General features: G+C 49.6%; 1 protein-coding gene across 4 annotated transcripts in view; it reads right to left on the reverse strand.

Moving 5' to 3' along the window:
- RAD18 (RAD18 E3 ubiquitin protein ligase) overlaps positions 1-22,957 on the reverse strand; it is a 284,707-nt gene that overhangs the window by 146,478 nt on the left and 115,272 nt on the right. For 3 of the 4 annotated variants that reach the window (XM_072128079.1, XM_072128077.1, XM_072128078.1), the window contains exon 11: positions 15,517-15,676. In XM_072128079.1, coding sequence (XP_071984180.1) covers positions 15,517-15,676 — 160 coding nt within the window. Of the gene's footprint in view, positions 1-14,970; positions 15,394-15,516; positions 15,677-22,957 lie in introns of those variants that run through there. The other variant, XM_072128080.1, reaches the window with a different exon arrangement.

Genomic DNA, 22,957 nt, shown 5'->3' on the forward strand with positions numbered 1-22,957 from the left:
CTTATCCACGTAGGTGTCCGAGGGCCGCTAGGCACATGCGCCCAACGCATGCGCAGTTAATACTTCACTTCATAGAGTCACTGCATATGCATCGGAGTTCCAGCGCATGCGCACTATGGTACTACTACGCTTTATTGAGTCACAGCATATGCAACCGAGGTCCAGCACATTGCACTAAGGTACTACTCCGCTTCATTATATAACAGCACAGGTCCAGTATATGCACAATAAGGTAGTACTCCGCTTCATTATATAACAGCACAGGTCCAGTATATGCACAATAAGGTACTACTCCGCTTCATTATATAACAGCACAGGTCCAGTATATGCACAATATGGTACTACTCCGCTTCATTATATAACAGCACAGGTCCAGTATATGCACAATAAGGTACTACTCCGCTTCATTATATAACAGCACAGGTCCAGTATATGCACAATAAGGTACTACTCCGCTTCATTATATAACAGCACAGGTCCAGTATATGCACAATAAGGTACTACTCCGCTTCATTATATAACAGCACAGGTCCAGTATATGCACAATAAGGTACTACTCTCCTTCATTGAGTCACTGCACATGCGTCCCAGGCCCAGCGTATGTGCACTAAGCTTTTACTCTGCTTCAATGAGTCACAGTACAAGTACCCCAGGTCCAGAGCGTCCACACTAAGGTTCTACTCAGCCAGCACTCCAGGGCTTACGCATGCGCACTATAGATACTCCACACCACTAAGTCACTGCACATACGCCCCAGGCCCAGCGTATGTGCACGAAGCTTTTACTCTGCTTCAATGAGTCACAGTACAAGTACCCCAGGTCCAGAGCATGCACACTAAGGTTCTACTCAGCCAGCAATACAGGGCTTACGCATGCGCACTATAGATACTCCACATCACTAAGTCACTGCACATACAACAGAGGTTGCATATGTAAGGTATTACTAAGGCACTACTACGCCTCATTGGAGCACATGTATCACAAGTCCGGCTTTGTCCGTCTGCCTTTTAGGACTTTTCTTGGCTTTTCTTGGCTTTTCTCTTGGTCAGATGTCTCCTAGCAGTTTTTCATTATTGATACATGTAGCGTTTGGCCTTTAGTGAATTTGCGACTAAAGTCGCTAAAGTTGCAATCAATTCTAAGCTCATTTCTATGCCCGGTCAGGGGCAGCCGTAGACTTGCGCCAACATTTGCGACTTTTCAGTAGCAACTTTCACATCTGGATTCAGCTGATTACTCAGGGGACATTGCGGGAAACTGGCGAACATCAAAGGAAGGCAAATAAAAAGCCGCAAATAAGCACAAGCGACATGGACATTAAAGAAAAGGTTTGATACAAGCGCCCCAGGTCCAGCACATGCGCCCTAAGGCACTGCTCTGCTTCGGCTCAAAGTGGCTAGACATGGGTTGGTATAAGTGGTGGTGATTATAAAATACAGCAGCAGACAGCCCGTGGATAAGATAATTTAGGACACTAAAGTATTGACCTGGGCAGTTCAGTGTCCAAACACGTTCCCTATAATGTGGCTGGTATGTCCATTGGGAACATGCTACAGCCAATGGCCGGACAGTCGCACAATATCCTCTCCAGCACATACAATCCTGATGACAATGTCCCCAGGGATATTCATGTATGGATGAGCGCCAGGTACCTGCACTATGGTGGTATAAGGGGCTCATCCTCATCACTAAGTACTGCTGGGGTCTCGTCCGAGCCGTGGATGCAGCTGTAGCCATGAGAGGATGGATCACCAGCAGCCTGACAGCTTCTAGGCAGCGCCTTATCTACAAGGGGATTTATCACAGCAGGAATTATTATAATCCGCACGGCCGAAGCTTCATCCACATTGATGTCATTTCACAGGACGCTTCACAAACGTTTCGCATCTTTCACATCTGGACTCCACCAGGTCCACAAAGGTCCAATTACACATCTCTTCAGGGACAATACATAACACTGGCTGCAGAGAGCACAGAGCACAGCAGTGTGAGGTCTGATTACACATCTCTCCAGGGACAATACATAACACTGGCTGTAGAGAGCACAGAGCACAGCAGTGTGAGGTCTGATTACACATCTCTCCCTGGATAATACATAACACTGGCTGCAGAGAGCACAGAGCACAGCAGTGTGAGGTCTGATTACACTTCTCTCCAGGGACAGTACATAACACTGGCTGCAGAGAGCACAGAGCACAGCAGTGTGAGGTCTGATTACACATCTCTCCAGGGATAATACATAATACTGGCTGCAGAGAGCACAGAGCACAGCAGTGTGAGGTCTGATTACACATCTCTCCAGGGACAATACATAACACTGGCTGCAGAGAGCACAGAGCACAGCAGTGTGAGGTCTGATTACACATCTCTCCAGGGACAATACATAACACTGGCTGCAGAGAGCACAGAGCACAGAGCACAGCAGTGTGAGGTCTGATTACACATCTCTCCAGGGAAAATACATAACACTGGCTGCAGAGAGCACAGAGCACAGCAGTGTGAGGTCTGATTACACATCTCTCCAGGGAAAATACATAACACTGGCTGCAGAGAGCACAGAGCACAGCAGTGTGAGCTCTGATTACACATCTCTCCAGGGATAATACATAATACTGGCTGCAGAGAGCACAGAGCACAGCAGTGTGAGGTCTAATTACACATCTCTCCAGGGACAATACATAACACTGGCTGCAGAGAGCACAGAGCACAGCAGTGTGAGGTCTGATTACACATCTCTCCAGGGACAATACCCAACACTGGCTGCAGAGAGCACAGAGCACAGCAGTGTGAGGTCTGATTACATATCTCTCCAGGGAAAATACATAACACTGGCTGCAGAGAGCACAGAGCACAGCAGTGTGAGGTCTGATTACACATCTCTCCAGGGACAATACATAACACTGGCTGCAGAGAGCACAGAGCACAGCAGTGTGAGGTCTGATTACACATCTCTCCAGCGACAATACATAACCCTGGCTGCAGAGAGCACAGAGCACAGCAGTGTGAGGTCTGATCACACATCTCTCCAGGGACAGTACATAACACTGGCTGCAGAGAGCACAGAGCACAGCAGTGTGAGGTCTGATTACACATCTCTCCAGGGACAATACATAACACTGTCTGCAGAAAGCACAGAGCACAGCAGTGTGAGGTCTGATTACACATCTCTCCAGGGACAATACATAACACTGTCTGCAGAAAGCACAGCAGTGTGAGGACACATTCCCAGAGCACTTGGAGAAGCTACAATCCTGGAATATAAATTTGTATATCACAGTCCTGCTGCTATAGCAGGGATATACCAAGCATTGGCTGCAGTCTGCATGGCGATACCTGTGGATACATCCCTTTAAGAACTGCTCAGTGTCTGGCAATGAAAGAATGATGTTGGACTCCAACCAGGACAAACATTCTGATGAGTTAATTGCCTTCCTGTGAAATGGGCCTGAACGGAGAAAGACAAAATTAAGGAGACGATTAACTGGACAAATCTGGGGAAGGAAAACCGAGATGTTCTGTGTAATACTTTGTGAACTCCTGCCTACTGAAGATCAAGGGGATCCAGAATATGTTCAGGACCATTGCCTGCAGGATACACAGAGATCCAGCCTCGACTCCTGGTGATGCAAGGAGCCCCGGCTGCCGAGGAGAGGACAGTCAGTGCCTAGTGCTGGGGCCTGGGACCTTGGGGATTTATATGAATATTTGGGGATATGTTTCATTGTTGTATCCATCCTAGGAAGTAAACCCCAACCTACACAGTCCATGAGAAGGGTAAACAGGACCCCATCCCCTGGCACAGAGCTCCTCTGCAGGAAGCCGTGAGGAAGTCATTAGTCTCCGCCTGGGTTTCGGCGCTTGCACGCTTCTCTGCGTTTGGACATTCCTCTAATTCCCATTAATAATAATATCTTTAGTGAGGGACGTCTAGTAGTGATGAATAGCTGGAGTGCGGGGTAGGAGGGGGATGTATGGAGCCCATATGTTGTGTACTGTAAGCATATGGAGGTGATGTATCCCGCAGATGTGCTGGATATCGCTCTAAGCGTGACTCCAGGAAGAGCAATGTATATACACGGAGGTGCAACAAGAGCACTGACCGCTATATACACAGCACAGAAAGGGAAAGGAAGGATTTCCTACTACGAAAACAGGTGTGATCTTCAGCAATATGTCACTCTATGGTCCCCCGAGTGTCAGCGTGTCCCTGTCCTGTCCCCCGAGTGTCAGCGTGTCCCTGTCCTGTCCCCCAAGTGTCAGCGTGTCCCTGTCCTGTCCCCCAAGTGTCAGCGTGTCCCTGTCCTGTCCCCCAAAGTGTCAGCGTGTCCCTGTCCTGTCCCCCAAGTGTCAGCGTGTCCCTGTCCTGTCCCCCAAGTGTCAGCGTGTCCCTGTCCTGTCCCCCAAGTGTCAGCGTGTCCCTGTCCTGTCCCCCCAAGTGTCAGCGTGTCCCTGTCCTGTCCCCCCAAGTGTCAGCGTGTCCCTGTCCTGTCCCCCAAGTGTCAGCGTGTCCCTGTCCTGTCCCCCCAAGTGTCAGCGTGTCCCTGTCCCGTCCCCCAAGTGTCAGCGTGTCCCTGCCCTGTCCCCCAAGTGTCAGCGTGTCCCTGTCCTGTCCCCCAAGTGTCAGCGTGTCCCTGTCCTGTCCCCCAAGTGTCAGCGTGTCCCTGTCCTGTCCCCCAAGTGTCAGCGTGTCCCTGTCCTGTCCCCCCAAGTGTCAGCGTGTCCTTGTCCTGTCCCCCAAGTGTCAGCGTGTCCCTGTCCTGTCCCCCCAAGTGTCAGCGTGTCCTTGTCCTGTCCCCCCAAGTGTCAGCGTGTCCCTGTCCCGTCCCCCAAGTGTCAGCGTGTCCCTGCCCTGTCCCCCAAGTGTCAGCGTGTCCCTGTCCTGTCCCCCAAGTGTCAGCGTGTCCCTGTCCTGTCCCCCCAAGTGTCAGCGTGTCCCTGTCCTGTCCCCCCAAGTGTCAGCGTGTCCCTGTCCCCCCCAAGTGTCAGCGTGTCCCTGTCCCCCCAAGTGTCAGCGTGTCCCTGTCCTGTCCCCCAAGTGTCAGCGTGTCCCTGTCCTGTCCCCCAAGTGTCAGCGTGTCCCTGTCCTGTCCCCCAAGTGTCAGCGTGTCCCTGTCCTGTCCCCCCAAGTGTCAGCGTGTCCCTGTCCTGTCCCCCCAAGTGTCAGCGTGTCCCTGTCCTGTCCCCCAAGTGTCAGCGTGTCCCTGTCCTGTCCCCCCAAGTGTCAGCGTGTCCCTGTCCCGTCCCCCAAGTGTCAGCGTGTCCCTGCCCTGTCCCCCAAGTGTCAGCGTGTCCCTGCCCTGTCCCCCAAGTGTCAGCGTGTCCCTGTCCTGTCCCCCAAGTGTCAGCGTGTCCCTGTCCTGTCCCCCAAGTGTCAGCGTGTCCCTGTCCTGTCCCCCCAAGTGTCAGCGTGTCCCTGTCCTGTCCCCCAAGTGTCAGCGTGTCCCTGTCCTGTCCCCCCAAGTGTCAGCGTGTCCTTGTCCTGTCCCCCCAAGTGTCAGCGTGTCCCTGTCCCGTCCCCCAAGTGTCAGCGTGTCCCTGCCCTGTCCCCCAAGTGTCAGCGTGTCCCTGTCCTGTCCCCCAAGTGTCAGCGTGTCCCTGTCCTGTCCCCCAAGTGTCAGCGTGTCCCTGTCCTGTCCCCCCAAGTGTCAGCGTGTCCCTGTCCTGTCCCCCCAAGTGTCAGCGTGTCCCTGTCCCCCCCAAGTGTCAGCGTGTCCCTGTCCCCCCAAGTGTCAGCGTGTCCCTGTCCTGTCCCCCAAGTGTCAGCGTGTCCCTGTCCTGTCCCCCCAAGTGTCAGCGTGTCCCTGTCCCCCCAAGTGTCAGCGTGTCCCTGTCCCGACCCACCAAGTGTCAGCGTGTCCCTGTCCTGTCCCCCAAGTGTCAGCGTTTCCCTGTCCTGTCCCCCAAGTGTCAGCGTGTCCCCGTCCTGTCCCCCCAAGTGTCAGCGTGTCCCTGTCCCCCCAAGTGTCAGCGTGTCCCTGTCCTGTCCCCCAAGTGTCAGCGTGTCCCTGTCCTGTCCCCCCCAAGTGTCAGCGTGTCCCTGTCCTGTCCCCCCCAAGTGTCAGCGTGTCCCTGTCCTGTCCCCCCCAAGTGTCAGCGTGTCCCCGTCCTGTCCCCCAAGTGTCAGCGTGTCCCTGTCCTGTCCCCCAAGTGTCAGCGTGTCCCTGTCCTGTTCCCCCAAGTGTCAGCGTGTCCCTGTCCTGTCCCCCCCAAGTGTCAGCGTGTCCCTGTCCTGTCCCCCCAAGTGTCAGCGTGTCCCTGTCCCGTCCCCCAAGTGTCAGCGTGTCCCTGCCCTGTCCCCCAAGTGTCAGCGTGTCCCTGTCCTGTCCCCCAAGTGTCAGCGTGTCCCTGTCCTGTCCCCCCAAGTGTCAGCGTGTCCCTGTCCTGTCCCCCCAAGTGTCAGCGTGTCCCTGTCCCCCCAAGTGTCAGCGTGTCCCTGTCCCCCCAAGTGTCAGCGTGTCCCTGTCCTGTCCCCCAAGTGTCAGCGTGTCCCTGTCCTGTCCCCCCAAGTGTCAGCGTGTCCCTGTCCCCCCAAGTGTCAGCGTGTCCCCGTCCTGTCCCCCCAAGTGTCAGCGTGTCCCTGTCCCGACCCACCAAGTGTCAGCGTGTCCCTGTCCTGTCCCCCAAGTGTCAGCGTTTCCCTGTCCTGTCCCCCAAGTGTCAGCGTGTCCCTGTCCTGTCCCCCAAGTGTCAGCGTTTCCCTGTCCTGTCCCCCAAGTGTCAGCGTGTCCCTGTAATGACCCGCAAGTGTCAATGTTTTGATGTCCTGACCCCACCACAGGTAACGCTTGGATTGTCACCATTTATCCACAAAACCCATGATAAGAAGGCTGTAAACATGTTTGGCTGTATATAGCGCAGTTTCGCCCCTTCTTATACACTCACTGCTGTCACATTGTATTTACCAAATTCCTAACCTATGGCAGTATAAGGATCATGACACATACTCCAGTATATTTTTCTCCTAATTTACGGGCGATATCACTGCAGTGGTAATGAGTGCGGATGTATACAGAAGATGACAGATTCATCAAATATCACATGACCGAGAAATAGTTCTGAATGGAGTCCAGCTGATAGAGAGGATGTGTGCAGCCGGGGGCGATCCATAGATCAGCAGTCTGTTGGAGACCATGGTTAGTACAGTACAGCTGGATGTAACATAATAACTTGCTACCAGCAAAGCAACAGATTGGAAACAGTGAAGAGACTAAAGTAAACAGAACCCGGATAAGATCCATGTTTGCTACAAGTCTAATATCTTGGCCAAATATCTCATCCAGCCCCGGGATGACCTGCAGCAGGAAGAAGAGCAAAATACAAAACTGGAAAACCAAGTTTATGAGACTCGGAGACATGAAATAAACAGGAGTATTGGCAGCAGACACTGGATCCCTCAGGAGACGCAGAGGAAACATCTTCCATACATTTGAGCCGGCTCAGATCTCTAATTTAATAATCCAAAGTGAAATTACATTTTCCTCTCGCTGCCCTTCCATGTAAGCCTGCCCTTATTTTATGCAGGCGCTTAATAAAAGCTGCAGCCGAGGGACGCAGCATCCAATCCCCAAAACTGGAATTCAGATTTCATATTCTCACCGACACAAGAAAAGATAAGAGAGCAGCGGTCTGAGGGTCGTGTTCTCAAAGTTAGGACAACATTTTAGCTATTTAGGTGGGAACTCACTCACTAAGAGCCTAAAACAGGGGTTCACCACCCATGGCCCTTAAAGCCTCATGTTCCATGACTGATGGGAGCTCATTGTAGGAGTCCAGTTCTGAGTCCTGGCACCGATTGTATGCACTGGTGTCGGGACCCAGAGTGGCAAATACTTGTAAGCTGTACTCCTCTACTGCTTCAGGTGCCGCATTGCTTCAGAGCAATTGCAGGGAGCAGAAGAGCAGTAAAGAGAGGGGATTTTTTTTTTTCCCCATTTGCTGTTTCTGGGGATCCCTAGTGTTCTCAGCGCCTGCTCTGGGGTCTCTCCATTTTTATCGTTGTCTGCTCTGAGGCCTCCATTATTGATATTTGTCTGCTCTGAGGTCTCCATTATTGATATTTGTCGGCTCTGAGGTCTCCATTATTGATATTTGTCTGCTCTGAGGTCTCCATTATTGATATTTGTCGGCTCTGAGGTCTCCATTATTGATATTTGTCTGCTCTGAGGTCTCCATTATTGATATTTGTCGGCTCTGAGGTCTCCATTATTGATATTTGTCGGCTCTGAGGTCTCCATTATTGATATTTGTCTGCTCTGAGGTCTCCATTATTGATATTTGTCGGCTCGGAGGTCTCCATTATTGATATTTGTCGGCTCGGAGGCCTCCATTATTGATATTTGTCGGCTCTGTGGTCTCCATTATTGATATTTGTCGGCTCTGAGGTCTCCATTATTGATATTTGTCGGCTCTGAGGTCTCCATTATTGATATTTGTCTGCTCTGAGGTCTCCATTATTGATATTTGTCGGCTCGGAGGTCTCCATTATTGATATTTGTCGGCTCTGAGGTCTCCATTATTGATATTTGTCGGCTCGGAGGCCTCCATTATTGATATTTGTCGGCTCTGTGGTCTCCATTATTGATATTTGTCGGCTCTGAGGTCTCCATTATTGATATTTGTCGGCTCTGAGGTCTCCATTATTGATATTTGTCTGCTCTGAGGTCTCCATTATTGATATTTGTCGGCTCGGAGGTCTCCATTATTGATATTTGTCGGCTCTGTGGTCTCCATTATTGATATTTGTTGGCTCTGAGGTCTCCATTATTGATATTTGTCTGCTCTGAGGTCTCCATTATTGATATTTGTCTGCTCGGAGGTCTCCTTATTGATATTTGTCTGCTCTGAGGTCTCTATTATTAATGGGGTTGGCTGCAAGTTGAAAACCTTGACTGCTTTCATCCTAAAACAGCAACGCACCTGACCGTGGTTTGCAGCGGTATTGCAGCTTGGCTGTGTAGAAATGAATGGATATTAGTAGGAATATCACATGCAACCCAATGCCAGGTGTGGATCAGCTTCTGAGAGACAGTGGCCATGTTTTCCAACCTCCAGAGTGGGGTCTGAATTTAATATTTGGCTTCTGGGGTGGCATTCGGTGCTGTACTATGGTTGTTGACACATCTAGGGTGCTCTAGCGCAATCCCTTGAAGTTGAGCGGTCCTCAGACCAAAATAAGTTGTTGTGCACCTTTGGTACGGAGCATCTAGCTGGAGAGCACAACCATAGGGCACCCCCAGCTAGCACAGATGGTTATATCACAAGATCCTGTGCTTAGGCATCATGGGTTTTCTTTAAGGAGTTGCTAGGAGACTGGCATTGTCATATGGAATCATGGGAAAGTAAATGAATAGAGAAGACAATGTATAAGATACTAATTACACAATGTGTATGCAGAGACAAGCGGCAGTAATGGAAACACTCCAGCGTGGGCTCCGACCGCATCATATTAAGTAATTCTATTCATTGAAAACCAGAATGAAAATGCTTCAGAAACTGAAATAATTCAATTACGTTACTTGTTTGTATTCTACGATTTATTATGAAATTGTATTCTGTATGCAAGTCATAAATTACTCATATATAAAGCAGAATGAAGAATAACAAGACCAAACCCCTCCCTCTTAAATATGTCCATCTCCTGGCCCTCTGCATCCCACCATGAGATACCCGTCTACTACTCGCACTGCGTGGCAGCAATGAACAAGGCCCCAAGATGAGGACATCAGTCCACAAGGCCTTAATAAAGGTCATTGTCAAGGCTTCCATTGCCTGCTACCTATGTAGTCATCTCAACCCTTGACCCCGGAGGGACTTCTCCTGACTCCCGAGATCCTAATAGTAGCCTCCACCCTGGAGAGACTCCTCCTGACTCCAGAGATGCTAATTACAGCCTGGACCCTGGAGAGACTCCTCCTGACTCCCGAAATCCTAATCGTAGCCTGGACCCTGGAGAGACTCCTCCTGACTCCTGAAATCCGAATCGTAGCCTGTACCCTAGAGAGATTTCTCCTGACTCCCGAAATCCTAATCGTAGCCTGTACCCTAGAGAGATTTCTCCTGACTCCCGAGATCCTAATAGTAGCCTGCACCCTGCTGAGACTTCTCCTGACTCCCGAAATCCTAATCGTAGCCTGGACACTGGAGAGACTCCTCCTGACTCCAGAGATCATAATCGTAGCCTGCACCCTGGAGAGACTCCTCCTGACTCCAGAGATCCTAATCGTAGCCTGCACCCTGCTGAGACTTCTCCTGACTCCCGAAATCCTAATCGTAGCCTGGACCCTGGAGAGACTCCTCCTGACTCCAGAGATCATAATCGTAGCCTGGACCCTGGAGAGACTCCTCCTGACTCCAGAGATCATAATAGTAACCTGGACCCTGGAGAGACTCCTCCTGACTCCAGAGATCATAATCGTAGCCTGCACCCTGGAGAGACTCCTCCTGACTCCAGAGATCATAATCGTAGCCTGGATCCTGGAGAGATTTCTCCTGACTCCCGAGATCCTAATAGTAGCCTGGACCCTGGAGAGACTCCTCCTGACTCCAGAGATCATAATCGTAGCCTGCACCCTGGAGAGACTCCTCCTGACTCCAGAGATCATAATAGTAACCTGGACCCTGGAGAGACTCCTCCTGACTCCAGAGATCCTTATTGTAACCTGGACCCTGGAGAGACTCCTCCTGACTCCAGAGATCATAATAGTAGCCTGCACCCTGGAGAGACTCCTCCTGACTCCAGAGATCCTTATTGTAACCTGGACCCTGGAGAGACTCCTCCTGACTCCAGAGATCATAATAGTAGCCTGCACCCTGCAGAGACTCCTCCTGACTCCAGAGATCCTTATTGTAACCTGGACCCTGGAGAGACTCCTCCTGACTCCAGAGATCCTTATTGTAACCTGGACCCTGGAGAGATTTCTCCTGACTGCAGAGATCATAATCATAGCCTGCACCCTGGAGAGACTCCTCCTGACTCCCGAGATCCTAATCATAGCCTGCACCCTGGAGAGACTCCTCCTGACTCCAGAGATGCTAATTACAGCCTGGACCCTGGAGAGACTCCTCCTGACTCCCGAAATCCTAATCATAGCCTGGACCCTGGAGAGACTCCTCCTGACTCCTGAAATCCGAATCGTAGCCTGTACCCTAGAGAGATTTCTCCTGACTCCCGAAATCCTAATCGTAGCCTGTACCCTAGAGAGATTTCTCCTGACTCCCGAGATCCTAATAGTAGCCTGCACCCTGCTGAGACTTCTCCTGACTCCCGAAATCCTAATCGTAGCCTGGACCCTGGAGAGACTCCTCCTGACTCCAGAGATCATAATCGTAGCCTGGATCCTGGAGAGACTCCTCCTGACTCCAGAGATCATAATAGTAACCTGGACCCTGGAGAGACTCCTCCTGACTCCAGAGATCCTTATTGTAACCTGGACCCTGGAGAGACTCCTCCTGACTCCAGAGATCATAATAGTAGCCTGCACCCTGGAGAGACTCCTCCTGACTCCAGAGATCCTTATTGTAACCTGGACCCTGGAGAGACTTCTCCTGACTCCAGAGATCATAATCGTAGCCTGCACCCTGGAGAGACTCCTCCTGACTCCAGAGATCCTTATTGTAACCTGGACCCTGGAGAGACTTCTCCTGACTCCAGAGATCATAATCGTAGCCTGCACCCTGGAGAGACTCCTCCTGACTCCAGAGATCATAATCGTAGCCTGGATCCTGGAGAGACTCCTCCTGACTCCAGAGATCATAATAGTAACCTGGACCCTGGAGAGACTCCTCCTGACTCCAGAGATCCTTATTGTAACCTGGACCCTGGAGAGACTCCTCCTGACTCCAGAGATCATAATAGTAGCCTGCACCCTGGAGAGACTCCTCCTGACTCCAGAGATCCTTATTGTAACCTGGACCCTGGAGAGACTCCTCCTGACTCCAGAGATCATAATAGTAGCCTGCACCCTGCAGAGACTCCTCCTGACTCCAGAGATCCTTATTGTAACCTGGACCCTGGAGAGACTTCTCCTGACTCCAGAGATCATAATCGTAGCCTGCACCCTGGAGAGACTCCTCCTGACTCCAGAGATCCTAATCGTAGCCTGCACCCTGCTGAGACTTCTCCTGACTCCCGAAATCCTAATCGTAGCCTGCACCCTGGAGAGACTCCTCCTGACTCCAGAGATCATAATAGTAGCCTGCACCCTGGAGAGACTCCTCCTGACTCCAGAGATCATAATCGTAGCCTGCACCCTGGAGAGACTCCTCCTGACTCCCGAGATCCTTATTGTAACCTGGACCCTGGAGAGACTCCTCCCCACTCCAGAGATCCTTATTGTAACCTGGACCCTGGAGAGACTCCTCCTGACTCCAGAGATCATAATCGTAGCCTGCACCCTGGAGAGACTCCTCCTGACTCCAGAGATCCTTATTGTAACCTGGACCCTGGAGAGACTTCTCCTGACTCCAGAGATCATAATCATAGCCTGCACCCTGGAGAGACTCCTCCTGACTCCAGAGATCATAATCGTAGCCTGCACCCTGGAGAGACTCCTCCTGACTCCAGAGATCATAATCGTAGCCTGCACCCTGGAGAGACTCCTCCTGACTCCAGAGATCCTTATTGTAACCTGGACCCTGGAGAGACTCCTCCTGACTCCAGAGATCCTTATTGTAACCTGGACCCTGGAGAGATTTCTCCTGACTGCAGAGATCATAATCATAGCCTGCACCCTGGAGAGACTCCTCCTGACTCCAGAGATCATAATCGTAGCCTGCACCCTGGAGAGACTCCTCCTGACTCCAGAGATCCTTATTGTAACCTGGACCCTGGAGAGACTTCTCCTGACTCCAGAGATCATAATCATAGCCTGCACCCTGGAGAGACTCCTCCTGACTCCAGAGATCATAATCGTAGCCTGCACCCTGGAGAGACTCCTCCTGACTCCAGAGATCATAATCGTAGCCTGCACCCTGGAGAGACTCCTCCTGACTCCAGAGATCCTTATTGTAACCTGGACCCTGGAGAGACTCCTCCTGACTCCAGAGATCCTTATTGTAACCTGGACCCTGGAGAGATTTCTCCTGACTGCAGAGATCATAATCATAGCCTGCACCCTGGAGACACTCCTCCTGACTCCAGAGATCATAATCGTAGCCTGCACCCTGGAGAGACTCCTCCTGACTCCAGAGATCCTTATTGTAACCTGGACCCTGGAGAGACTTCTCCTGACTCCAGAGATCATAATCGTAGCCTGCACCCTGGAGAGACTCCTCCTGACTCCAGAGATCATAATCGTAGCCTGCACCCTGGAGAGACTCCTCCTGACTCCAGAGATCACAATCGTAGCCTGGATCCTGGAGAGACTCCTCCTGACTCCAGAGATCATAATAGTAGCCTGTACCCTGGAGAGACTCCTCCTGACTCCAGAGATCCTTATTGTAACCTGGACCCTGGAGAGACTCCTCCTGACTCCAGAGATCCTTATTGTAACCTGGACCCTGGAGAGACTCCTCCTGACTCCAGAGATCATAATAGTAGCCTGTACCCTGGAGAGACTCCTCCTGACTCCAGAGATCCTTATTGTAACCTGTACCCTGGAGAGACTCCTCCTGACTCCAGAGATCCTTATTGTAACCTGGACCCTGGAGAGACTTCTCCTGACTCCAGAGATCATAATCGTAGCCTGCACCCTGGAGAGACTCCTCCTGACTCCAGAGATCATAATCGTAGCCTGCACCCTGGAGAGACTCCTCCTGACTCCAGAGATCACAATCGTAGCCTGGATCCTGGAGAGACTCCTCCTGACTCCAGAGATCATAATAGTAGCCTGTACCCTGGAGAGACTCCTCCTGACTCCAGAGATCCTTATTGTAACCTGGACCCTGGAGAGACTCCTCCTGACTCCAGAGATCCTTATTGTAACCTGGACCCTGGAGAGACTCCTCCTGACTCCAGAGATCCTTATTGTAACCTGGACCCTGGAGAGACTCCTCCTGACTCCAGAGATCCCAATCACAGCTTGGACCCTGGATATGGACTCGGTATCACTGCATAGATCTCTGCTCCCCGATCTCTTCTGGATCATTAGGGGTTTGAGAGCCTCTCATACAGAGCCGAATATCAATCATGTAATAAGTCCTACTTGGCTCTACATTCGGATGAGAGATGGAACACAGGACAGTTCTGTAACGATGTTAGAGAGGATTTTAGAGAAACATTTTGGAGGGGGTTATAACCTACAGGAACGTGCCATTAGATTTCTAGGTCAAACACTGATAATAGGTTCCCGTTAAATACCATTTGCTGGGTTACACTCCATACCTGGGGCTTTGTGCAAGCTTCAAAGTATTATCCTTCCGGCTCCACTAGCCTGACAGCGGAAATCACTAAACTTGAAACCTTGTTGGACAATCTGGACATCCCTAAACTTCTCACTCAGGTCTATGCTCTTATGCAATTACAGGGTTGTAGACCCTTTGATAGGGCTCTCCTACACTGGAGAAGTGACATTCCCGAACTCTCTGATGGTGATTGTAGGGAAGTTGAGCTTCCCTATTTTGACTCTGGTGATTGCTAGGGACTTCCTGATACAATCGAATATCCTGCACCGTATCTATTATACCCCTGTGAAACTCTATTGTATGGGTGTAATGCTCAGTGACTCTAGCTTCCGCTGTCGGGCACCTACTGGATCCTTTCTGCATTGCATATGGGCCTGTATTTTTATGGCCGGAGGTGCTAGCCTCCCTTAACCCTGTATCTGTACATAACACGTCAGTCTGCGGGTGTATGGAGAGGGCTCACAGGCTGCTTACCGATTGTCACAATATGATATACTGTAGTCTGATGTTTAAAGCTTTTAATGTTATTTGACATTTTCTTTTAAAAAAAAGCATAAATATTTTTCAAAAACTACATTTAAAAAAAAAAAAAAGGAATATCCTCCCAGCATCCCCTGCTTGTTCACGGTCTGTATATAAATTGCTATGATGATTTGGGGTCTCAAATGTACTATTCTGCTACAAAAAGTGCTAAAAAACATCTTCCATGACTTCTTAAAATGTAATTTCAAGAGCACATCCAGAGGCAGGATCTGAAGTGCCGCAGGGGAGGTTCTCCCTCGGGATGAGCCCTTGAAGATAAGTGGAAGCAATGTAGTCATGAGGCTGCAGAACCCTAATATTAGAAAGACGGTCACTATAGCGGGGGCTCGGCACCGCACACTCCACATCCTGAAGCGCCGGGTTCATGCAAGTTCATCCAGAAAATTGAGAGGATATTCAGATACATCAGGATAATCAGCGGTAAGAACACTGACATCTGTAATTGTAACAAATCATCAGAATCGCTTCTCCCACTGACTGCAGTGATGTCAGGAGCACAGGGACCGCTGCCTACACAACATTAGTATCACAATACACATTCAGCATAAGAGACGAGAAAAGGTTTGTGTCTATCATCAACATATCTGTAATTGTTGTGACATATTTCTCCTGTACATCAATAATGACTCCTACCTGGCTCTGGATTCGGATGAGAGGGGGAATACCGGAGAGCTGGAGCGGGTGACTGACGCATTCGGTCTCTGCAGTAGGAGACTTTCCTCCGCCTCTGGTGATGTGTGATGGTTGAGGTTGGAGTGCTCCTTTACTTCCCTGTTTGTATGATCGACATGATCTACAAGAAAGGAATTGTTAATAATCTCATTGCATCGGCCACGAAAATAACAAAAACGAGGCCAAAAATTAAATGCATCCCATAAGAATTATAATCAAATGTCCTTAATTGATCATCAGCCAGTGTGACCACCTGTATCAAAGCAGAAGTTTAGGAGAAGTTAGTGTCAAGAAGGAAAGACATCACCAATGATCTTATTGAGGTGACTATTGCTGCCCATCTGGGAATGGTACATTGTAACAAGTCCGTCATTCTTAAGAGAGAACTGTTTTTTCACATGTAGAGTAACCTAGTAAGGTTAGATTGTGCAATGCTCTAAAAACTGCAAACACCCTCAGAGATCCATCACAAAATCAGTGTTTATGTTACATGTTCAGATACATTAGCTCTTCTGTCTACATGGGTGCACGGATTAAGATGGCAAAGCTGAACAAACCACAAGACTCAACAAGTTCTACAACAAGACTCATGTTGCCATCGCACAGCAATGTGGTTGGAGGAGACCAGTCATAGCATATCAGGACACATCAGAGTGTCCAGCAATAGGCCGATTTTAGACGACCTCAGACCCGATCACCGCTTTAATCCTAATAGGTGACAACCTGACATCTTATGCCTATGCATCCAAAACTTTATTAATCCCGTTGGGAAATTGTCTTGTGTATCATTACTCCAGGCAAGGCCTGAACAGTGTTTCACATTATAAACAACACAAATAACATTACAATTACTACTTTGTTTTTGGGGGGGGGCGCGAAGGTGTGACTTGGTCCTTTGCTTTCGCCACCGTATAATAGTTCTCTGGGTCTTCGGATGACCTTGTTGAGCCGGTTCTTTTATATACTGTATAAGCCTCCTCCCCAACAGACAATCGCATAGAACAATACGCTCGCCTCATTGTTTGGTGAAATATTTTTAATATTTGGGTGGAGATTCAGAATGACCTCAGCTTCCTCAAGGTCATCGGCTTTCCACATATCCTGTCAGAATTGGTCCTCCATTCAAGCCGGTCATGAATGTGCACCCCCAGGTACTTGTAGGTATCGACCCGATCTATTTCTGGCCCATTGATCCTAATTGGTACTGAGACTGTTTTGTTCCTCTTTAGGTCGATGAGCATCTCCTTTGTCTCCTTTGTTTTTTAGACATTGATCACTAGATTGTTGCTTTCACTCCACGTAACAAAGTGGCTGATGGTATTTCTGTACTCCTCATCACTGCCCTCGTTGATGCAACAGAGTTGTTCGTAAATGTTTGCAGGTGGCAGGAGACAGAGTTATATCTGAAGTCCGAAGTGTAGAGGGTGAAGAGAGAGGGGGACAGTGCGGTTCCTTGTGGTGCTCCGCTGTTGCTGATGATGTATTGGAGCGGATGTTTCCTATTTGGATGTACTGTGGTCGGTTCCTTGTGTAGTCATAGGTCCAGTCTATTAGGGTGGTGTCCATTTGCCGGGCCCTCATGGTTTCTCTCAGGTCACCTGCTTCTATTGTATTGAATGATTCTGACTGAGGCTCCCCTGCACAGCAGAGAACGCAGCGCATTGCCCACGCCTATCCCGTCATAGTAGGTGAACTGGAGCCGGTCCAGATGACCCCTGACCTCCCCTTTTAGGTGCTTAATCAGAACTCTTTCGAATGACTTATTATATGTGATGAGCAATCGGCCTGTAGTCGTTTGGGCCAGTCAGTTTCTTGATTTTGTTCAATGGTCTAAGGCTGTGGTCACACGTGGCGTTTTGAACCTGTTTTTGGCCCGTTTTTAAGCAGTCCGTTAAAAAAACGCATGCGTTTTTGAAATGTTTTACCAATTATCTTAATTAAAACTGGTCAAAAACGCATGCATTTAATGGACTGCTTAAAAACGGGCCGAAACAGGTTCAAAACGCCACGTGTGACCGCAGCCTCATGCACAAGGTTTTCCAGGCCACTGGTACCTGCGTCTGCCTTAACATTGAAGAGATCCGCTGATAGATAATTGTGCGTTTTTGGTAGCAAAAGGTTAAAGGTGTGTAGTGTGATGTGTACCCGCAGATGGTATATACTCCCACAAATCACGGCTGCACCTATTACTTCCCTTTCAGAGAGGATCTTCATGTCTTGAGTGATTGCAGTGGTAATTAAGCCGCTGTCGCTGTGTTAATGAAGATGTGATGTGAACGGAGAAGACTCTCCGGAGCTCGGGTGCGCACTCGTGTCCTCTTATCACGGTCCCTGCCGCCATGACGCTTAAAAATCACAAGGTGATGGAGAAGGTCGCGACCGGCGCCCCCCTAATATTACGTGAATATGTAAATCATGGCACTTTTAGGAGTTTCAGAAAACTCCATGGAGGCGCAAAGTCCACACTGGAACTAGAAGCCACACAAGGGCAAGCAAGATTATTTTTTGCCATTACTCCAGCCCCAGTGGGGTCATCTAAAATTCTTGGAAAATCCCTGAAAATGACATTCCCAGACTATCCTTCAGGGTTTCATCCAAGCAGGAAAGCTATGACCTTTCTGATCAGAATAACATCTGTAAGCAAACATCTGGTTACAAAGTGGTGAGGCGCTGTGGAGCAGTTCAGTGGAGGAAGCTCAGAGCACAGCAGTGTGAGGACACACCCCCAGTGCACTTGGTGAAGCTATGATCCTGGAATATAAATCCATATGCCACAGTCCTGCTGCTACTAACAACATACACAGAGTTTTGATTACACATCTCTCAAAGGACAATACCCAACACTGGCTGCAGAGAGCACAGAGCACAGCAGTGTGAGGTCTGATTACACATCTCTCCAGGGGCAATACATAACACTGGCTGCACAGAGCACAGAGCACAGCAGTGTGAGGTCTGATTACATATCTCTCCAGGGACAATACATAACACTGGCTGCAGAGAGAACAGAGCACAGCAGTGTGAGGTCTGATTACACATCTCTCCAGGGACAATACATAACACTGGCTGCAGAGAGCACAGAGCACAGCAGTGTGAGGTATGATTACACATCTCTCCAGGGACAATACATAACACTGGCTGCAGAGAGCACAGAGCACAGCAGTGTGAGGTCTGATTACACATCTCTCCAGGGACAATACATAACACTGGCTGCAGAGAGCACAGAGCACAGCAGTGTGAGGTATGATTACACATCCCTCCAGGGACAATACATAACACTGGCTGCAGAGAGCACAGAGCACAGCAGTGTGAGGTCTGATTACACATCTCTCCAGGGACAATACATAACACTGGCTGCAGAGAGCACAGAGCACAGCAGTGTGAGGTATGATTACACATCTCTCCAGGGACAATACATAACACTGGCTGCAGAGAGCACAGAGCACAGCAGTGTGAGGTCTGATTACACATCTCTCCAGGGACAATACATAACACTGGCTGCAGAGAGCACAGAGCACAGCAGTGTGAGGTATGATTACACATCCCTCCAGGGACAATACATAACACTGGCTGCAGAGAGCACAGAGCACAGCAGTGTGAGGTCTGATTACACATCTCTCCAGGGACAATACATAACACTGGCTGCAGAGAGCACAGAGCACAGCAGTGTGAGGTATGATTACACATCCCTCCAGGGACAATACATAACACTGGCTGCAGAGAGCACAGAGCACAGCAGTGTGAGGTCTGATTACACATCTCTCCAGGGACAATACATAACACTGGCTGCAGAGAGCACAGAGCACAGCAGTGTGAGGACACACTCTTTGTGCACTTGGAGAAGCTACAATCCTGGAATATAAATCATTGTATCACAGTCCTGCTGCTACTTACAACATACACAGTGATTACACTTCTCTCCATGGACAATACTGAACGCTGGCTGCAGAGAGCACAGAGCACAGCAGTGGAAAGACCCCGCAACCCCCCAAATACAGTCTGGGAATATAAATCTCAGTCCTGCTGGTCCTAACACCATACACAAATGTATAATTACCATCTCCAGGGGCAGTCTGGCTGCAGTCTGTATGGTCACACCTGCTGATAGGTTCCCTTTAAACAGGTTGTGATGATGTTCCTGAGTTTTGGGCAGGTGGTACACATGCCGGCGCTCTGAGTTGTAAACCATTGATTGTCTGTGCATTAATGAATGGTGTATTGTAGAGAGCGGCCACATCCCGGGCTCCCGTTACATAATGAATGAATCATTCACTACATGAGCAGCGATGGATGCAGGCAATTCAGGACTCCGCACAGCCGGATAGATCCATTATAGAGCCACTAAACACACAACTGGGGGACGGATCACGTCGGGGCGCACGTGGTGCAAGCGAAACCAAAAATACATCACAATCGCCATCACAATGCAGGGGCAGGGGCTACGGATAAACCATCAGGCACCTTACCATGAATTATCGGCCTCATTACATTACTTACATGTCAGAAAGCCCACAGCAGCACAGAGAGAAACAGGAGAGGTGAAAGTTAGACACAAGTCGGTAGTTAGGTAAGTGATAAAGAGACAAAACTGGATCAAAGCGGAAGGAGCATCAGGAGCAGCACAGAGGATTTCAGGGAAGAAGCACAAGGGTCTGGACAGTCACTTATAGATACTGTCAGGATAGTAATAAAGGGATAGAGGGAAGTGAATGTATCTAGGAATAACAGAATCATAGAACGTCCCCACAGGAGATCGCGCAGAGATCCTCAGCAGCACAGAGAATTTCAGAAGAGATAATATCCACCAGGTCACAGGCAAAGTAATTACTGACCCGACAATAGCACAAAGAGGGTCCTAAGCAGCACAGAGCATTTCAGGAGAAACATGCAACAGATTCTGTCCAGTCACATATAGAGAGAAAAGGTGATGAAGTCAAGAGAGGGATGAAGAAAAGATATAGAAAAGTAATAAATCACACAGCACCGCACATGAAAATGAAATTACTTATGTTTATCAGGAATAGAACAGACATTAAGGCTGCATTCACTCTACCATACGGGGGACATATATACGTCCCCCATAGATGGCAATGGGTGCACGGTGCCCTACCGGAGCCGTACGGTGCTGCACAAGTGCGGCCCAGTACCGTTCTGTAGCCTGTGAAAAGATAAGACATGTCCTATCTTTTCTCGGCATACGGCGCTGTGCACCGTGTTCCTCTATGGAGAGGGGGGGGGGGTCCACTCCCCGGTGCCGCCATGTGCTCCCCGTGCTACGGCGGGCAACAACAGCGTGAATGCAGCCTAAAAGGAAATGTCCAAAGTTTTAGAAATTATTATATGTCTGGGGAGTCCATTTTATCATCACGACTCCACAGCCCTGTGCACCACACCAGATACATGGAGCTCTGACAACTTATCCCATCACACACGGCTGCCCTAAACCCTGAAAAGAGGCCTCACTGCTGTTACAGCTGTGCCAATCATCATAAGCATCAGAAGGAACATAGAGAACACAATAGAGGAGAAATAACCTGTACTAATGAGAATAAAGCACTTGGGGTGAGATAGAAACTTCCTATAACTCCAGTAGTCTCTTTCTGTACCTCGGTCTCTCCTCTATCACTCAGAAGCATCAGCAGAATCATATAGGACATTATAGAGAAGTACTGACCTGTACAGAAGGAAATAAAGCACTTGGGGTAAGATAGAAACTTCCTAATGTCTCCAGCAGTCTTTGTCTATATCTGTGTCTGAAACCAGAGCATCGGCTGGATCATATAGGACATTATAGAGACGCACTGACAAGTACTGAAAGAAATAAAGCACTTGGGGTAAGATAGAAACGTCCTAATGTCTCCAGCAGTCTTTGTCTATATCTGTGTCTGAAACCAGAGCATCGGCTGGATCATATAGGGTTATACTTAGTAGACAGGGGAGGGATTAAACAAGTGATAGGGACTTGTATTACGCTTTAATTAAAAAGAAAGAAGCGGAGAAGGAGGTTTGTGCTGTAGAGAGATGCCTCCGATCAATGACAAGGAATACAAGCAGATGCCTCCGCAGAGACGCACTAAATTATTATTGATTTTTTTGCTATTGTTGTTCTTGTTTTCCTCCAGTCTGATAAAAGGTAGTAAAGAATGAAATAACATTATTATGGCCCAAGGCTGCTGAGATGTTTAAAGGAGATGTCCACGAAAACAAACAAGGCAGCGCACCGGCCCTCAGGATCTCTGCTGTAATACCAGAGACAACCCATGGACAGGTGCGGAGCCAAGTTGTCCTTTCTTAGCATTCATGCTGTAAACTAGATGTCTGTCTCAGATCCAATGCTTACTTGTACTGATTGGAATAAAGCACATGAGGCGAGATAGAAGCTTACGATTATGGCCAGCAGCCTCCCTATGTACCCATGCCCCTACTTTATTATGAAGAAGTATCACCAAGATCATAGCAGACATTGTAGAGAAGTTCTAACATAAAATGATGGTAATAAAGCACATGGGGCGAGATAGAAGCTTACTATTATCTCCATCAGCCTCTGTCTGTGCCTCTCTTCTATCACTCCTCAATGTGGTCAAAAGGAACATTAAAGAGTAGTACGGACCTGTATTGTTGTGACTAAAGCACATAGGATGAGCTAGAAACTTACTAAAATCTCCAGCAGCCTCTACCTGACCTCCCATCACGGTTTAGTGGGGTAAAGGGGAACATAACATACAACTAATAACCAGCATTAATGTGACTAAAGCACATATGGTGATCTAGAAACATACTTTAGCTCCACAAGCCTCTGTCTGTATCCGTGACCAGTGTGCGCGGGCGTGCGTGACCAGTGTGCCCGGCGTGCGTGACCAGTGTGCCTGGCGTGCGTGACCAGTGTGCGCGGGCGTGCGTGACCAGTGTGCGCGGGCGTGCGTGACCAGTGTGCCCGGCGTGCGTGACCAGTGTGCCTGGCGTGCGTGACCAGTGTGCGCGTGCGTGCGTGACCAGTGTGTGCGGGCGTGCGTGACCAGTGTGCCTGGCGTGCGTGACCAGTGTGCGCGGGCGTGCGTGACCAGTGTGCCCGGCGTGCGTGACCAGTGTGCCCGGCGTGCGTGACCAGTGTGCCTGGCGTGCGTGACCAGTGTGCGCGTGCGTGCGTGACCAGTGTGTGCGGGCGTGCGTGACCAGTGTGCCCGGCGTGCGTGACCAGTGTGCGCGGGCGTGCGTGACCAGTGTGCGCGGGCGTGCGTGACCAGTGTGCGCGGGCGTGCGTGACCAGTGTGCGCGGGCGTGCGTGACCAGTGTGCCCGGCGTGCGTGACCAGTGTGCCCGGCGAGCGTGACCGTTGTGTTACATACAGACTGGCTCGGACCGACTTGTGTAATCTCAGATATTCTGCTGCTGTCTCCACCTCCTG

Source organism: Engystomops pustulosus, chromosome 10, assembly GCF_040894005.1.
Source record: "Engystomops pustulosus chromosome 10, aEngPut4.maternal, whole genome shotgun sequence".
In the NCBI taxonomy this organism is placed as follows: Eukaryota; Metazoa; Chordata; class Amphibia; order Anura; family Leptodactylidae; genus Engystomops; species Engystomops pustulosus.